At 41.2% G+C, this 17,314-nt stretch overlaps 1 protein-coding gene across 1 annotated transcript; it reads left to right on the plus strand.

Moving 5' to 3' along the window:
• Positions 1 to 4,481: 4,481 nt before the first annotated feature.
• Positions 4,482 to 6,029, plus strand: LOC121389440. The gene is made up of 2 exons (XM_041521068.1): positions 4,482 to 4,821; positions 5,211 to 6,029. The coding sequence occupies exons 1-2, from the start codon at positions 4,630 to 4,632 to the stop codon at positions 5,352 to 5,354; spliced, it is 336 nt and encodes a 111-aa protein (XP_041377002.1). The 5' UTR covers positions 4,482 to 4,629; the 3' UTR covers positions 5,355 to 6,029.
• Positions 6,030 to 17,314: the final 11,285 nt, after the last annotated feature.

The raw sequence follows: 17,314 nt of genomic DNA on the forward strand, positions 1-17,314 counted from the left end.
TTCTACAGTAGCCTATATGATCATATTACAGATCCTTGCTGCTAATCGAAAAATGTAGCCCATGAAATGGCGACAGCGGGTTTCCTCCCTCAATATATGTGTGATCCTTAGCCATATGTCCGACGCTATATTACCATAAATAAAATGTGTTGAGTGCGTCGTTAAATAAACCATTTCCTTCCTGTAGGCTCGTGTGTTTTAGTTAGGTTTTTTTTCGCGTACAGTGATGATGGGTATAATTACAATCCCACAGACAGGATAGCACATACCATGGCCTTTGATATACAAGTTGTGGTGAACTGGCTGGAATGAGAAATAGCCCAATGGGCCACCGGCAGTGATCGATCACGTAGCCTACATATTGCAGACATGTTGGTGTTGGTTTGTTGATTTGTGGTTTTTGTTGTTGTTTTTCTAATATTATGTTACAGTACTATTACTAGTACGGGAGCCATATTTAGCTCAGTGCTCGCTTGAGTGAAAAAGTAAAGTTTGTTTTATTTAACGACGCCACTAGAGCACATTGATTTTTTATCTTATCATCAGCTATTGGACGTCAAACATATGGTCATTCTGACAGTTTTTTTTTAGAGGAAACCCGCTGTCGCCACATAGACTACTCTTTTACGACAGGCAGCAAGGGATCTTTTATTTGCGCTTCCCACAGGCAGGATAGCACAAACCATGGCCTTTGTTGAACCAGTTATGGATCACTGGTCGGTGCAAGTGGTTTACACCTACCCATTGAGCCTTGCGGAGCACTCACTCAGGGTTTGGAGTCGGTATCTGGATTAAAAATCCCATGCCTCGACTGAGATCCGAACCGAGTACCTATCGGCCTGTAGACCGATGGCCTAATCACGACGCCACCGAGGCCGGTAGCTCGCTTGAGGTGCTTGAGTCGCATGATCGAACCACGTCGGTGGATCCATTCAACTGACTCGGTTTTAACTCATTCCAACTAGTGGACCACAACTGGTCAAAGGCCGTGGTATGTGCTTTTCTGTCTGTGGGGAAAATGCTAATAAAAGATCCCTTGCTGCATTAGGAAAAATGTAGCGGGTTTCCTCTGATGACTACGTGTCAGAATTACCAAATGTTTGACACCGATCATTAATTAATCAATGTGTTCTAGTGGTGTCGTTAAACAAAACACACTTTATTACTGGTATTACACTAAGGGCTGTTCCTGAATCAATCACGTGGTCTCAATGGTGCAGTGTATTATTGACTAATGCAGTACAACTAATGTGTATTCATTCAGCAGAAATGGGTTTGCTTTCTCACAGCCAGTATCTAGCAGACCACGTGTCGTCATAATCTTGTTAGACACCAAACAGCCATGGTGTTAAATGTGCTGACGTGTTTGTAAACTATTATTTCTTTCTTTCCCTATGTGGGAAGGAGCGGGGACTTCCCAGGTAGGATGCATTCTGTAATCAGTGTTTTCTTTCCTTGGAATCTTGACATATACTCTGTTTTAGTTTATTGGCGTACGAAAAAGGGGGCGGGCGGGGGTGGGTGTGTGTGTGTGGGTGTGGGGGGGGGGGGGGGGGGGGGCAATCGCTCCCAAGTTCTGGAACAATACCTCAAATTCGAGAAAATGTGCTAACCTGAAACCTTTTTACCATGTATTTTCATCATTCTACCCTCAAGATTAGTTGTAATTCATGCAACCCTATATAAACCATTAATCACTGTATACACAAGAAACTTTAAATGAGGTGTGGTGATGCCTCAAAATACTACTGCCGTGTAAATAGTCAACCCTCATTAAATTGCCAAGGCTATATACACCGCGGCCGTGTATATAGCCACTTATATGTTAAGTAACAAATATGACGGCGTCCATTGAGGTTGTATTTATGGAATTCATCTTTGTAAGTAATTCTTGCGAAGTGCAGCATCGGGTAAGTGTAAATAAGGTTGTCGGCAGTGCAGACCAAAGAGGAAATACTGTCAGAAAGTGTTAAAATGCATTGTGTATATTAAAAGATCTTCTTGGAATAATAGATGGCAATTCAAATGAAATAGATGGTTGCACTGTAAAATATTCCTTGCTACTTTTTGTAAGGAAGAAGAAGGAAATGTTTTATTTAACGACGCACTCAACACATTTTATTTACGGTTATATGGCGTCGGGCATATGGTTAAGGACCACACAGATATTGAGAGAGGAAACCCGCTACTGCCACTTCATGGGCTACTCTTTTCGATTAGCAGCAAGGGATCTTTTATATGCACCATCCCACAGACAGGACAGCACATACCACGGCCTTTGATATACCAGTCGTGGTGCACTGGCTGGAACGAGAAATAGCCCAATGGGTCCACCGACGGGGATCGATCCCAGACCGAACGCGCATCAAACGGACGCTTTACCAATGGGCTACGTCCCGCCCCCTTTTTGTAAGGAGTAATGTGTGTAGCAATAGCGGGTTCTGCTCCCACCCCACCCCCGTCTCACGACTAAGTGTCCAAATAACCAGACCAAATAGCTGTAGTTTAAAATATTTCTTTACATAGCCTTTGGCATTGAGAGTATGGGGAGTGAGGTAAAGGGCCTTGTCTCCCAATTTTGAAGATTATGCATGTCCCCAGTTGAAAGAAATAGGGGGACTCAAATAAGAATTTACAATTGCCAAAATTGTAAGGTATATTAGCTGTGGGGAATGGTTATATGATAATAGTGAATTAACTGGGCAAACATTACAACCGGTAGTTCAGTATTACAATAGGTTTTATGACAATCTAATTAAAATTAGCTCCACTATTACATGTGGATCTAAAGACAGCCAGTTGGAGCTCATGTCCACCAATCAAAACCTTACTTGCAGAATCCAGCCAGTGATTTAAAAATAATTTGAAAACATTCCGAATTATCCCGAGGGTATACGACATGTTTCGTGTGAATTACGAATGCCTTAAAACATGTTTTATTTTATAAAATAAATAATTTGTAATGTAAAACTGAAGACTGATTTAGTTTTTTTAAATTTTATAAATAAATAAATAATTTGTAATGTAAAATTGAAGACTGATAACCCATCCCGTACGTATTGGTTCGCTGTACTGCGGCCACTAAAATAGACTCGCCCGATATTTTTAGAATTTGTATGCTCCCAAATAACGTTATAAAAGGCGAAGTGTGATTGGTCAATATTTAAATTATTATTTACAGACGAAATGTTACCTGGATATTGGGGACTACGCAGTGTCGTTAGTTTTAAATCACTGGCAAGATTCTGCAAGTAAGGTTTTGATTGGTGGACATGAGCTCCAACTGGCTGTCTTTAGATCCACTTGTAATAGTGGCGCTAATTTTAATTAGATTGGTTTTATGACCACCAAAGATCTTGAAGGACGATTGGGGTCAGAAGTAAAATTTGAAAGTTGACGTTTTTTTATCAGTAAATCGCAAATTCAAACATTAAAAATGACTAAAAACAAAACAATAACAATTGTATTATCAACAGAATGAAAACGATTGACAGAAATAATGTTCCACAGTGATTAATTGACCTTCCTGGAGATTGTCAAAATCGATAATGACACCCCACGCACGTGTACGGGGCAACTGCGTGATGCACGTGCATACTATGGAATGTGTTTCGGTGTGTTGATAAACAGACCTGAACGTTCTTTACTGGGATGTCTGTGGTCAAAACGTATCTTTGGTCTAATAGTTGATATTAATATTAATATTTCAGGTTCCCCTACCATTTTTAAAGAGTATATATAAAAACATTTTTGTTTATAGATATATTGCATCACATAACGGTTAAGAACCGTACAGGTTATGATAGGAAGCCCATATGTTACCCTTCAATTAGCAGCAAGGGATCTTTTATATGTACCATCACACAGACAACACATACCATGACCTTTGATGTTTGCGTCGCAGGATCGATCAACCTCAATGGATCCATTCAAATGATTGGATTTTTTCTCGTTCTAACCAGTGCACAACAACTGGTCAAATGCTGTGGTATGTTCTTTCCTAGCCCGAGTACTCTGACTGTAAGAGAACTAGATGGACATTTGGACATAAACACGCTCTCATTACAGTCAGAGACCAACCTATGTCTTTTTTTGGCAATTCCTGACTACCAAACGGTAGGCAACGATTCCCGCTCTAATACCACAACAATCCTATGTTTGACGTCAAATACCTTTACATCGATCATTTTCGAGTTAAGTGATACCAAAAAAATCCACATATTAATCACTAATACACATACTACAGAAAGAAACCCGACAGCACCCACATTCAGCTACGCTTCGTAACACTCCGTCGCAACAATTACAAAGCTCGGCGATCTATTTCGAGACGTAGACCACGTGATCGCGCACTGGGCGATTCCGCCTTGTGCAGCAGTTACAGGGACCGTCTCATACCAAGCGAAGTTAAAACATGGATTAGTTTCGTTTTATGTTTCTGCGATGGAATGTGCATGCTGTAAAGAACGTTTCGAGGATAAAAGTGGACGGTTGCGTAGAACAGGAATTTGTGCACAATTTAAAGGTGGGCCCAGTGCTGCACAGACATTAAGTGATGTTTTTGATGTAACTGTCACTCCCGAAAACGAATTATTCGTCTGTGTCCAATGTAGTTTGACGATTCGTTCCATGGACACAAAAAAACAACAATTGTCAACTGTGGAGATAAAATTTAGAAAAGTTAAAAAACCAGGCTCATACATAGCCACAAAACTGCCAGCCACCCCAAGTGCCCGACAAACACCAAAGCGACAGAGAGTGATACACACGCCAAGCAGGCATACCAGTCGTAGATCAAAGACTTTTTCACCTGGAGAAAAGGTGAATATAATATTGTTTCTGTGTGTGTGTGTGTGTGTGTGTGTGTGTGTGTGTGTGTGTGTGTGTGTGTGTGTGTGTGTGTGTGTGTTACGTTTACGAGTTTTAGATTAGTGTAACTTCAAAACAGACATGCAGATGTTGCTATTGAGCATAAAAAGTCGCCAGGTTATCTTTTAAATTCCAAAAATTCGATGAACCCATTTATTTTCTATCAAAACATGATTTATTCAATGACATTCTGTTTACGGGTGCAAATGTATATTATTTAAAAACATATTTACATGCTTTATGTACAGTATTAATATGAGACACGCGTAGTACACAGACAAGCAATTTGTTTGAATGTTCAAACAAATCTGTTTTTATTAATTCTTTAATTCTGTTTATAGGTGTCTACATCTGTGAAGAGCAGTCAACTGCGACAGGCACTCATCAACATCAGCAAGTCCAAGTACCACACTGGATTCCGTCGCCTGTTCAACAGCAGCAAGGCTGCAAAAAAGGCCGCCTTTCAGAGTGATCAGTTTTGCTAAAACATTCGGAAACAAAAACAATAGTGGGATTGAGGACATCACCAACTTCAGTTGGGAAATTGTTTTAAAAGATGCATGGCATTTGTCCCCCCTTTGATTAACATCATAATAGCTGCATTGACGAAGAAAGAAAACTGGAAAACAATAACGAGAAGAAGGGGTAAAACAGTAATTTCTGCTAAACCTCTTGTTGGGTCACTTCTGTGCATTGTTGGTTTTGTTCGAAGCTACCAGTGCAATATACTTCAACGGATGGTGTCATTATTGCTTTGGCTAGGAGGATGCAAAACAAAGGTAATGTAAAAAAAGCTTTTTGATGTTTATAATGTTTAAAATTGTGAAAGACACACACACACACACACACACACACACACACACACACACATACACACACACACACACACGGATCCAGGAGAATTGTTGGGGACGAGTACACAACAAGGTACCCCTGCTGATGTAAAGATATAACGGCCTTCCTCTAAGACTACGGCTCGGAATGGTCAAATATTTGACACCCAAAAGCCGACGATCATTCAAAGCGCTCTAGTTTCATCGTTACTCACCCCCAATAAATTTAAACTCTGTAAACCAAGTACCATTTAAAACCTCACTATTTACTTGGTCCCATGGGTGTGCAGTTTACAGGTTTTAAAAATTACTGTTTGCTATTACATATTGCTCTACTTGTATATAGGTATTTGGAAGCCTAAATCGACTTGGATTATGTCAAACCATCCAAACAACACGGAGGCGATTTGACGACATTAGACAGGATTTTGACAGCAAAGTAAAACAGTGGAGAGATCGTATTTGATGAGAAGGTTGTCAGCAGACCAACTCCCATGAGAAAACATGGAAAGGTTGACAGGACACCAGATGTTTTAAGGATGGTTGGAAATGCTACACCATATGGAACTTTTCCAAGTAAAGACTGGGAGATTTTTCAAGGGATTTGAAAATTTCTACATAGAAGGGGGCATAAAAAACCCAAAGCAATTCAGGCAAAGAATGAACAAACACATGGAAAAGTTGGCTAAAACAAGAGAGATGAAAATAGATAATTAGTTTTTTGTTACAAACTGATGATAAGCAACATAAAAAATCAATATTGAAATGAAACAGTGAAATATTGAAATGAAACATTGAACTATTGAAACATTGTAATGATCTGTAATCAGTTCTGTACAAACATGTGACATATCAAGCATTAATCCAGTTAACTGCCATGGAATCATTACTGTGCTTGTTTCAAGTAAAATTCTATGATGGCTAGTAGTGTACTGTTTTTGCTAGGACATGTGCATTTCAAGCAACAGACGTAACAGCACAAACAACCTAAACATTGACAGCTTTGAGCACACATGTTGTCACAAGCAGACTTGTTTCCTAGACATTTAATTTCCGTTTCATTATCCGGAGATAAAGCAAAGTACTTCAGACAATAAACTCGTTGCCAAGTTGGTGTGGATACAAGGTCTCGCAAGTACACTTTAGTAGGACAGGTGCATGTTCTTGTGCTACTTTGTTTTACATGTTTGACATGGTTGTATGGTGCTTCTTGGATACCCATAACATGTCATTAAAGACTTTCTTTCATCTCTTCCACACCTACCTGCTTGTTGCCAAAGTTGCAATAAAGTAGGTGGTAGACCCCATATCACAACTATCGATATGTCTGGATGTCAATGCCCATACCCACAGCAACAGTGGCTATCAGAACTCTTATAAATCCACCAGGCGTGATGAACTTTTCCATAATACGCTCTTTGGAGCAGGTGTTTGTATGTGCATGATACATTTCAACAAGTCTATTTTCAACGTGTACATCGCCTGTGTATGCATTTTCATTCAGTGTTGATTGTAGCCATATGTATAATCTGTGACACATATTTATTGAATTGACATATACAAGAACGTTTTTCATGTGTACACCATGTTGTAAAATGCCATCTTTTATCCACTTGAGTTCCTCTTCATATTTCTCAGTAGATTTTAGTGTAGAAATCATGATGTTAGGCCTGTAATGGTAAAGTTAGAAGATGTTTTTGGTATTATTTTTATGTGTTTTGATTCATACTGACTATGATAGTTTCATTTATAATAACACATATGCATGCAGCAGAAAAGACATTATGTGCAACAGTCCATATTACAAATTCTTAGAAATTTAACAGACTGTGAAAAGCATATTAGAATCTGAATGTTATATATATATATATATATATATATATATATATATATATATATATTCAAAAAAGCAATTCACTGTTTGTTGTTTTCCATTAAGTTTCAAACAAAGCATAAACAAAATATATACCATGTTGACAGGTGTCAAAATAACATTTAACTATTTACATTAGAATGAATGCAGTGGCGCAACAATAATTGTCTAGTATGGATAACATAAACCTACCTGTCTGGTAAAGAGCAAATCACGTTAGCATCAGTCAATCCCAAGACAGTGTCAATGTCAGCCTTTATGTCTGATGTTGCAGTAGCTGTTAAAATCAACGCTGGACATTCAAAGATGCTCTGAAGAACACTCACTTTTCTATAATCGTCTCTAAAATCCAAGCCCCTGTAATTTAATTGTACACAATTAATCAATTATATATATATATATATATATATATATATATATATATATATATATACAAACAATTGTTGGTCATGTAAGAGCGTGTTTATGTCCAAATGTCCATCTAGCTCTCTTACAGTCACCGGCCTCGGTGGCGTCGTGGCAGGTCATCGGTCTACAGGCTGGTAGGTACTGGGTTCGGATCCCAGTCGAGGCATGGGATTTTTAATCCAGATACCGACTCCAAACCCTGAGTGAGTGCTCCGCAAGGCTCAATGGGTAGGTGTAAACCACTTGCACCGACCAGTGATCCATAACTGGTTCAACAAAGGCCATGGTTTGTGCTATCCTGCCTGTGGGAAGCGCAAATAAAAGATCCCTTGCTGCCAATCGGAAGAGTAGCCCATGTAGTGGCGACAGCGGGTTTCCTCTCAAAATCTGTGTGGTCCTTAACCATATGTCTGACGCCATATAACCGTAAATAAAATGTGTTGAGTGCGTCGTTAAATAAAACACTTCTTTCTTTCTCTTACAGTCAGAGTACTCAGTTCTTTCCTGTCTGTGGGAAAGTGCATATAAAAGATCCCTTGCTGCTAATGCAAAAATGTAGCGGGTTCCCTCTGATGACTAGAGTCAGAATTACCAAATGTCTGACATCCAATAGCTGATGATTAATTCATCAATGTGCTCTAGTGGTGTCGTTAAACAAAAACTTTAACTCTCTCTGTGTCTCTCTATGAGAGAGAGAGAGAAAGACAGACAGAGAGAAAGACAGACAGAGAGAGAGAGAGAGAGAGAAAGACAGACAGACAGACAGAGAGAGAGAGAGAGAGAGAGAGAGAGAGAGAGAGAGAGAGAGAGAGAGAGAGAGAGAGAGAGAGAGAGAGAGAGAGACAGAGAGAGAGAGAGAAAGACAGACAGAGAGAAAGACAGACAGAGAGAGAGAGAGAGAGAGAGAGAGAGAGAGAGAGAGAGACAGACAGACAGACAGACAGAGAGAGAGACAGAGAGAGAGACAGAGAGAGAGACAGAGACAGACAGACAGAGAGAGAGAGAGAGAGAGAGAGAGAGAGAGAGAGAGAGAGAGAGAGAGAGAGAGAGAGAGAGGTGTCAAACATTTGGTAATTTTGACATATAGTCTTAGAAAGGAAAACTGCTACATTTTTCCATTAGTAGCTAGGGATCTTTTTTATGTACCATCCCACAGACAAGATAGCACATACCACACATTATTAAAGTAGACTAGCATATCAACACTCAATATGTAATTTGTATAGTACCCCGTATGCTTTCTCTTCTTGTGTGGTGAAATTAAAAAACAATTGCAACAGATCCAGTGAATGAATAAAGGAATTAATGTTTTACTTAATGACGTTTCTCGACGCGGTTATATCACTGCTTGAGAATTATACTGTTCTGTCGACGAAATTGGGTCAAATGGAGTTATGGGTATCATTGGAAAGCTGACATTATAATCTCGAAGATGAAACCAGTTTCAGTTGCAAACTGTTACTTGTAATAAAGATATTAACGGAATTATTTTGTTCTATCTCCAAATAATCACTCGATCCTAATGTTAAACTGTTCTATCTTAACTGATCAATCATATGTTATCAAACATAACATATGACACCAAAATCCTTTGATGATGGTAAGTTAAGAACCGGTCATTTTAATCTATTGAAATCAGGTACAAATATATCTCCAAGAACAAGTTTATTGTGTTTGTAACCAAAATGGAATGTCAAAGTAAACACATGCAACGTTTCATTACAATGTATTCAGAATAAAAATTGCCATCCGCACCCCTTGGATCCGTTGAGTCATGAAGAGATTATTGTTGTTGTAGGCAAGTGCACTGAATGCAATCCTAGATAGTTTTGTAACAGATTTCCCCGAGATAAAAAGCATTATTTTGTTGTCCCATTCATGCAAAACAGAAACTCTATCATTCTCAGAGCATAGAAAGAATTTATCGCCAGATCTAGAGTCGAAATTATTCAGCAAAAATGTGTGAACCAGGGCATTCTTCAATTCAGGAAGTAGATGACCTCACCAGCAAAATTGAAAATACCTTAAATGTCAAAATACCGGCCTTGGTGGCGTCGTGGTTAGGCCATCGGTATACAGGCTGGTAGGTACTGGGTTCGGATCCCAGTCGAGGCATGGAATTTTTAATCCAGATACCGACTCCAAACCCTGAGTGAGTGCTCCGCAAGGCTCAGTAGGTAGGTGTAAACCACTTGCACCGACCAGTAACTGGTTTAACAAAGGCCACGGTTTGTGCTATCCTGTCTGTGGGAAGCGCAAATAAAAGATCCCTTGCTGCCTGTCGTAAAAGAGTAAACTTTACTTTTTTTAAATGTCAAAGAACACTATAGCCCATTGAATTTTATTCGTTTATTGAAACACCATTAAAATGAAAGCCAACATGTTCGTAGATTATCAGTCTATATCAAAATGCCTAAAGTTTCATGATATACCCTTCACAGAATTGAAAATGATCAGTATTTCATCTCAGAAATCCAAAGCAGCACATTTCAAATTATCATTTTCAGGTGAGGAAGTAGAAGGTAATCTTCGACAAAAACAAAAAAAACAAAACACTAAGTTCCAACTCCCTACCCCCGTCTGTCTTAAAACCGATTCCACAGTTAAGTAAAGACAAAATCAAAGATCTTAAATCCGTTTAAATCCACGCCGTTAGATGACAAGGCATACACGCAGTCCATCCTATAGCTACAGATACAATGGTAGGTACAGTTAGTTAAAGTTGCAGTTGTAGTTTCAGTTGCAGATGAAGTTATAGTTAAAGTTTGCAGTTACATTTACGTTTACAGTTATAGTTACAGTTGTTCCTTCCACCATCTAAATCATGCTTCTCTTATATACCACAGTCGAGATTACATGTACATGTTGTAGTTGTTTACCATCGGATCGCTTTTTTCCTGCAATGTGTTTAAGGATTGTTTTATTTCTTCTTATTTATCACTGGGCTACGTCCCAACATCAGATTCATTTACCACTGGGCTACGTCCCGCCCTCAGATTCATTTACCACTGGGCTACGTCCCTACCTCAGATTCATTTATCACTGGGCTACGTCCCAACCTCAGATTCATTTACCACTGTACTACGTCCCGCACTCAGATTCATTTACCACTGGACTACGTCCCGCCCTCAGATTCATTTACCACTGTACTACGTCCCGCCTTCAGATTCATTTACCACTGTACTACGTCCCGCCCTCAGATTCATTTACCACTGGACTACGTCCCAACATCAGATTCATTTACCACTGTACTACGTCCCGCCCTCAGATTCATTTACCACTGGACTACGTCTTAACCTCAGATTCATTTACCACTGGACTACGTCCCGCCCTCAGATTCATTTATCACTGTACTACGTCTTAACCTCAGATTCATTTACCACTGGACTACGTCCCGCCCTCAGATTCATTTACCACTGTACTACGTCCCAACCTCAGATTCATTTACCACTGGACTACGTCCCGCCCTCAGATTCATTTACCACTGTACTACGTCCCGCCCTCAGATTCATTTACCACTGTACTACGTCCCGCCCTCAGATTCATTTACCACTGGACTACGTCTTAACCTCAGATTCACTTACCACTATACTACGTCCCGCCCTCAGATTCATTTACCACTGTACTACGTCCCGCCCTCAGATTCATTTATCACTGTACTACGTCCCAACCTCAGATTCACTTACCACTGGACTACGTCCCGCCCTCAGATTCATTTACCACTGGACTACGTCCCAACCTCAGATTCATTTACCACTGGACTACGTCCCGCCTTCAGATTCATTTACCACTGGGCTACGTCCCGCCCTCAGATTCATTTACCACTGGGCTACGTCCCAACCTCAGATTCATTTATCACTGTACTACGTCCCAACCTCAGATTCATTTACCACTGTACTACGTCCCGCCCTCAGATTCATTTACCACTGGGCTACGTCCCGCCCTCAGATTCATTTACCACTAGGCTACGTCCCGCCCTGAGATTCATTTACCAGTGGCCTACGTCCCGCCCTGAGATTCATTTATCACTGGACTACGTCCCGCCCTCAGATTCATTTACCACTGGACTACGTCCCAACCTCAGATTCATTTATCACTGGGCTACGTCCCTACCTCAGATTCATTTACCACTTGCCTACGTCCCTACCTCAGATTCATTTACCACTGGACTACGTCCCGCCCTCAGATTCATTTACCACTGGACTACGTCCCGCCCTCAGATTCATTTACCACTGGGCTACGTCCCAACCTCAGATTCATTTACCACTGGACTACGTCCCAACCTCAGATTCATTTACCACTGGGCTACGTCCCGCCCTCAGATTCATTTACCACTGGACTACGTCCCGCCCTGAGATTAATTTACCACTGGGCTACGTCCCTACCTCAGATTCATTTACCACTGTACTAGGTCCCGCCCTGAGATTCATTTACCACTGGCCTACGTCCCGCCCTGAGATTCATTTACCACTGGGCTACGTCCCGCCCTCAGATTCATTTACCACTACTAGGTCCCGCCCTCAGATTCATTTACCACTGGACTACGTCCCGCCCTGAGATTCATTTACCACTGGGCTACGTCCCTACCTCAGATTCATTTACCACTGGCCTACGTCCCAACCTCAGATTCATTTACCACTGGGCTACGTCCCGCCCTCAGATTCATTTACCACTGGGCTACATCCCTACCTCAGATTCATTTACCACTGGACTACGTCCCGCCCTGAGATTAAGTTACCACTGGGCTTCGTCCCTACCTCAGATTCATTTACCACTGGGCTACGTCCCGCCCTGAGATTCATTTACCACTGGCCTACGTCTCGCCCTGAGATTCATTTACCACTGGGCTACGTCCCGCCCTGAGATTCATTTACCACTGGGCTACGTCCCTACCTCAGATTCATTTACCACTTGCCTACGTCCCTACCTCAGATTCATTTACCACTGGACTACGTCCCGCCCTCAGATTCATTTACCACTGGACTACGTCCCGCCCTGAGATTCATTTACCACTGGGCTACGTCCCTACCTCAGATTCATTTACCACTGGACTACGTCCCAACCTCAGATTCATTTACCACTGGGCTACGTCCCGCCCTCAGATTCATTTACCACTTGACTACGTCCCAACCTCAGATTCATTTACCACTGGACTACGTCCCAACCTCAGATTCATTTACCACCGGTCTACGTCCCGCCCTCAGATTCATTTACCACTGGACAGACGAGGACAGACAGACACACAGACAGACAGACAGAGACGCACAAACAGAAAGAAATGGGTAGAGAGACATAGTTATTATTTTTGTTTTGTTTAACTAGACCAACAGAGCACATTCATTAATTAAGCAAATATTATTGAATTCGATTGTTCTGACACGTAGTCATAGGATGAACCCACTACATTGTGCTTTTGCTAGCAAAGGATCTTTTATATGCACCTACCAAGTGATAGGACAGCATATACCAAAGTCTTTGATATACCAGTCATGGAGCAATGTTCGGGTAGAAGGTATCACCAACAGAATAGTCCTTTGCGTCAGAAAATGTATTGTACGAGAAAGTGGCAGAGACGACTAACTTTCTGGTAGTTTTATTTTCTTTAAAAAAGGGTAATCCCCCATCCCAAAACATAAAATATAAAATAAATAAATGAATGAAATCCACACACACACACAGACACACACACACACACACCACACACACAGACACACACACAGACACACACACACACACACACACACACACACACACCACACACACAGACACAGACACACACACACACACACACAGACACAGACACACACACACACACACACACACACACACACTGCCTATCAGTGTACACTGGAATAAAAAGACACCTATTTTTTCGTGAATGCATGGTGAAGTTTAGAAATGTTATTTATTTGGCATTATTATATTTCTATTTCTGTCCTCATAAGAATGACCCATATATATATATATATATATATATATATATATATATATATATATATACTCTTCAAAAGAAGAAACGCAAAACCACATTGTCGTAACATTTGGAGAATTGATTTAATTATTGAATGGTGAGTCCGATAATTACCAAATGTTGCAGGATTGTTCACAATTCACTCTAGTCCATTGTGAATAAGTGATAGGACACACCACCAAGGTCAAGGTCATCTGGAGTCAATACCGGGTGTGGCCTCCGCGTGTGTTGACAACTGCCTGGCACCGCCTGCCCATTGAAGCAACCAGAGTACGGATGACGTCCCGGGGGATGGTGGCCCACTCGGCCTGCAAGGCTGCTGCCAGCTCGGGCAGGGTCTGGGGCTGTGGTTGTCGCTGTCGGAGGCGTCGGTCCAACTCGTCCCATAGATGCTCAATTGGGATCAAATCCGGTGATATCAATGGCCAAGGAAGGACATTAATGTTGTTGTTCTGTAGGAAAGCCGTTGTGAGACGTGCTGTGTGAGGCCTGGCGTTGTCATGTTGGAACACTGCGTTGGCGTTGGCCATAACTGGAACGATGTGTGGCCGGAGGATCTAGTCAATGTAGCCCTGTGCATTCAGGTTGCCCTGCACGTGGACCAGGTCAGTTCTGCCAGTGTGTGAGATGGCTGCCCACACCATGACACTAACCCCGCCGAATCTGTCCACTTCCTGCACGCAGTTTGCCGCATAACGTTCACCACGACGCCTATACACGCGACATCTTCCATCATGACGTCGGAGCAGAAATCGGGACTCGTCACTGAACCACACCTGTCTCCATCGCAGTTGAGGCCATTGTCGATGAATCTGGCACCACTGCAGTCGGAGTCGACGGTGTTGTGGTGTTAAGATGACACCTCGAACTGGACGTCTGGCACGAATTCCTACCTCACGTAGGCGGTTCCGTACGGTCTGGTCGGATATCCTGCGCAAACCTGGTATTGCTGCGGCTGTGGAGGTGGCAGTAGTCAATCATTCCCGAAGGTGGCGTACCCTGATGTAGCGGTCCTGCCCGGGGGTAGTGACCCGTGGTCGACCGGATCTAGGGAGGTCACGTGTTGATCCATGTTGCTGGTAACGGTCCCACAGTCTGGAGATGGTGCTTGGGGACACATGGAATGCCCTGGCAACGGCCGTTCTGGATTCGCCTGCGTCTAGTCGGCCGATGGCATTGTTTCTCTGCGGTTCACTGAGACGTGGCATGTCCTGGATTGTCAAATGTCGGCCAGATACAGAGGCCAGGCAAGCGAACACCCTGCACTTTTATACTGTCGGTGTTCATGTTGCACGTGCAGACAACGCACGTGCAGTGGTGACATGGTTTGCACGTGGCTGCGTTTTTGCGAATATTCACATTTTGGAACTTTATTGTACAGTAGCTGCGTTTTATCGAATGTAACCGTGGGAATGTGTTTGGGACATGCAATGACCTTATATTCACAAAGCATGAACCGGTAGGAAACATAAAATCGGAGTTATAACCCATTTGTACCCTTTTGCGTTTCTTTTTTTGAAGAGTATATATACAGTTTTGTATTTTGCTATGTAGATATAGAAAATAATCGCAAAACAGGACTAAACGATTGAGAAATTCCCTATAAGAATTTAAGGATTCTATGGCGTCATATATTATTTTTAACGACTTGCTTTCATGTCTCCAAGTTTTACACATATAAAGCTGGAACATCCTTCAGTAGTGATGGTGATACAATAGCGTGCCTTTTTGTCCACTGTAGGCCCTATATATCCTAAAGAAGGATCCTCCACTGTCTGTGTACTCGGACGATTCACCACATTTTGGCGGAGTCTAATCTTCTTGGACCAACGCAGAATGATGGTAGTAATAAACCAAATAACTTCCGGCTGGGTAAAAGTTCGAGGTGCACTTAACTTTTGATAGAGAAGTTAACACCACAAGTTCTGTGATTGGTGATAAATGTGAGTGTGTTGGTTATAAAAAAGAGAAGAGTTTCATCTGGGCAAAAACTGTATGCAATTTTATTTCATCTAGTACCATCGTTTCAAGTAGCCTTGTGCTTGAAACAAGTATGGGATACCTGTAAAAAAAAGTAGGCTACTAAAATTTTGTTCCGAACTAGGGTAGTCATAGACGTTACCCATTATCTCTGGAATGAGTAGCTTGACCCCCAATTTTCTTCTGATTCACTTTAAGGGTGGTAGTAATTATATCCGTAGTATTTATGTCGATTGATACGCTGCAGGTAGGAGTTTTAGCCACACATGTTACTATTGTCGTCTATGGGATTTGATTTGGTAGTATTCACCCTGATATTATTTGGTAGACGAAATGTATTGGAATCGTTTCCACCCTGAACCTCTTTTACAATTTTTACGAGAAGTTGAATCGTATTCGAAATTTTAATATACTTACCCGCGGTATTTTATTTTTGCACAGCTCTCTACACTTTGTTTTAATTTAACCTTTGAAGTTTTATATTGATGTTGATCATTAATTCATTTATATATTTATTTTTGTCGCCGACAACCACAACTGGTGTAATGCAGGTCGTGGTATGTACTATCCTGTCTATTGAATGGTGCATATAAAAGATTCGAATTTCGGGCTATTAATCAGAAAGGGCATTCCTTCGCGTGGTGGCAGGGGTTGAAATCGGAAGATTTACAAGGACGATAACCCCGTTAAATAATCGTATTTGTAAATGTTGTAACCAAAATATTACAGAATATGAAGGAAGGAAATGTTTTATTTAAGGACGCACTCAACACATTTTATTTACGGCTATATGGCATCAGACATATGGTTAAGGACCACACAGATATTGAGAGAGGAAACCCGCTGTCGCCACTTCATGGGCTACTCTTTTCGATCAGCAGCAAGGGATCTTTTATATGCACCATCCCATAGACAGGATAGCACATACCACGGCCTTTGATGTACCAGTCGTGGTGCACTGGCTGGAGCGAAAAATAGCCCAAGGGCCCACCGAAGGGGATCGATCCCAGACAGACTACAGAAGATGAATTTAATTTATTATTTTTATTTTTTTGATAACGTGTAATTTATGGGAAGTTATGGGATGCAGCCTTTATAATAAGCCCTAACGTTCTTGAATTGTTACCTCTGGACCAGTTTAAATCACTTCTGTGTTCTGCCAACTTGGTTAAACCGGTACTCTTTTAACCATGCTTAAGAGGGAAAAAAACTTAATGTTTAATAATTTTATTATTGCTTTTATTGAATAACCCAATTCAAATTTAGCATTACTATTATATTTTATAATAAACACATTAAATTGTTTTACTTAGAAGTCAGCACAATGTGCTTTTAAATATTTAATTTTTTAAAATGTTTGGAGTGTCTCGTAGGCCGTTT

This window comes from Gigantopelta aegis, chromosome 14 (assembly GCF_016097555.1).
Source record: "Gigantopelta aegis isolate Gae_Host chromosome 14, Gae_host_genome, whole genome shotgun sequence".
Classification (NCBI taxonomy): Eukaryota; Metazoa; Mollusca; class Gastropoda; order Neomphalida; family Peltospiridae; genus Gigantopelta; species Gigantopelta aegis.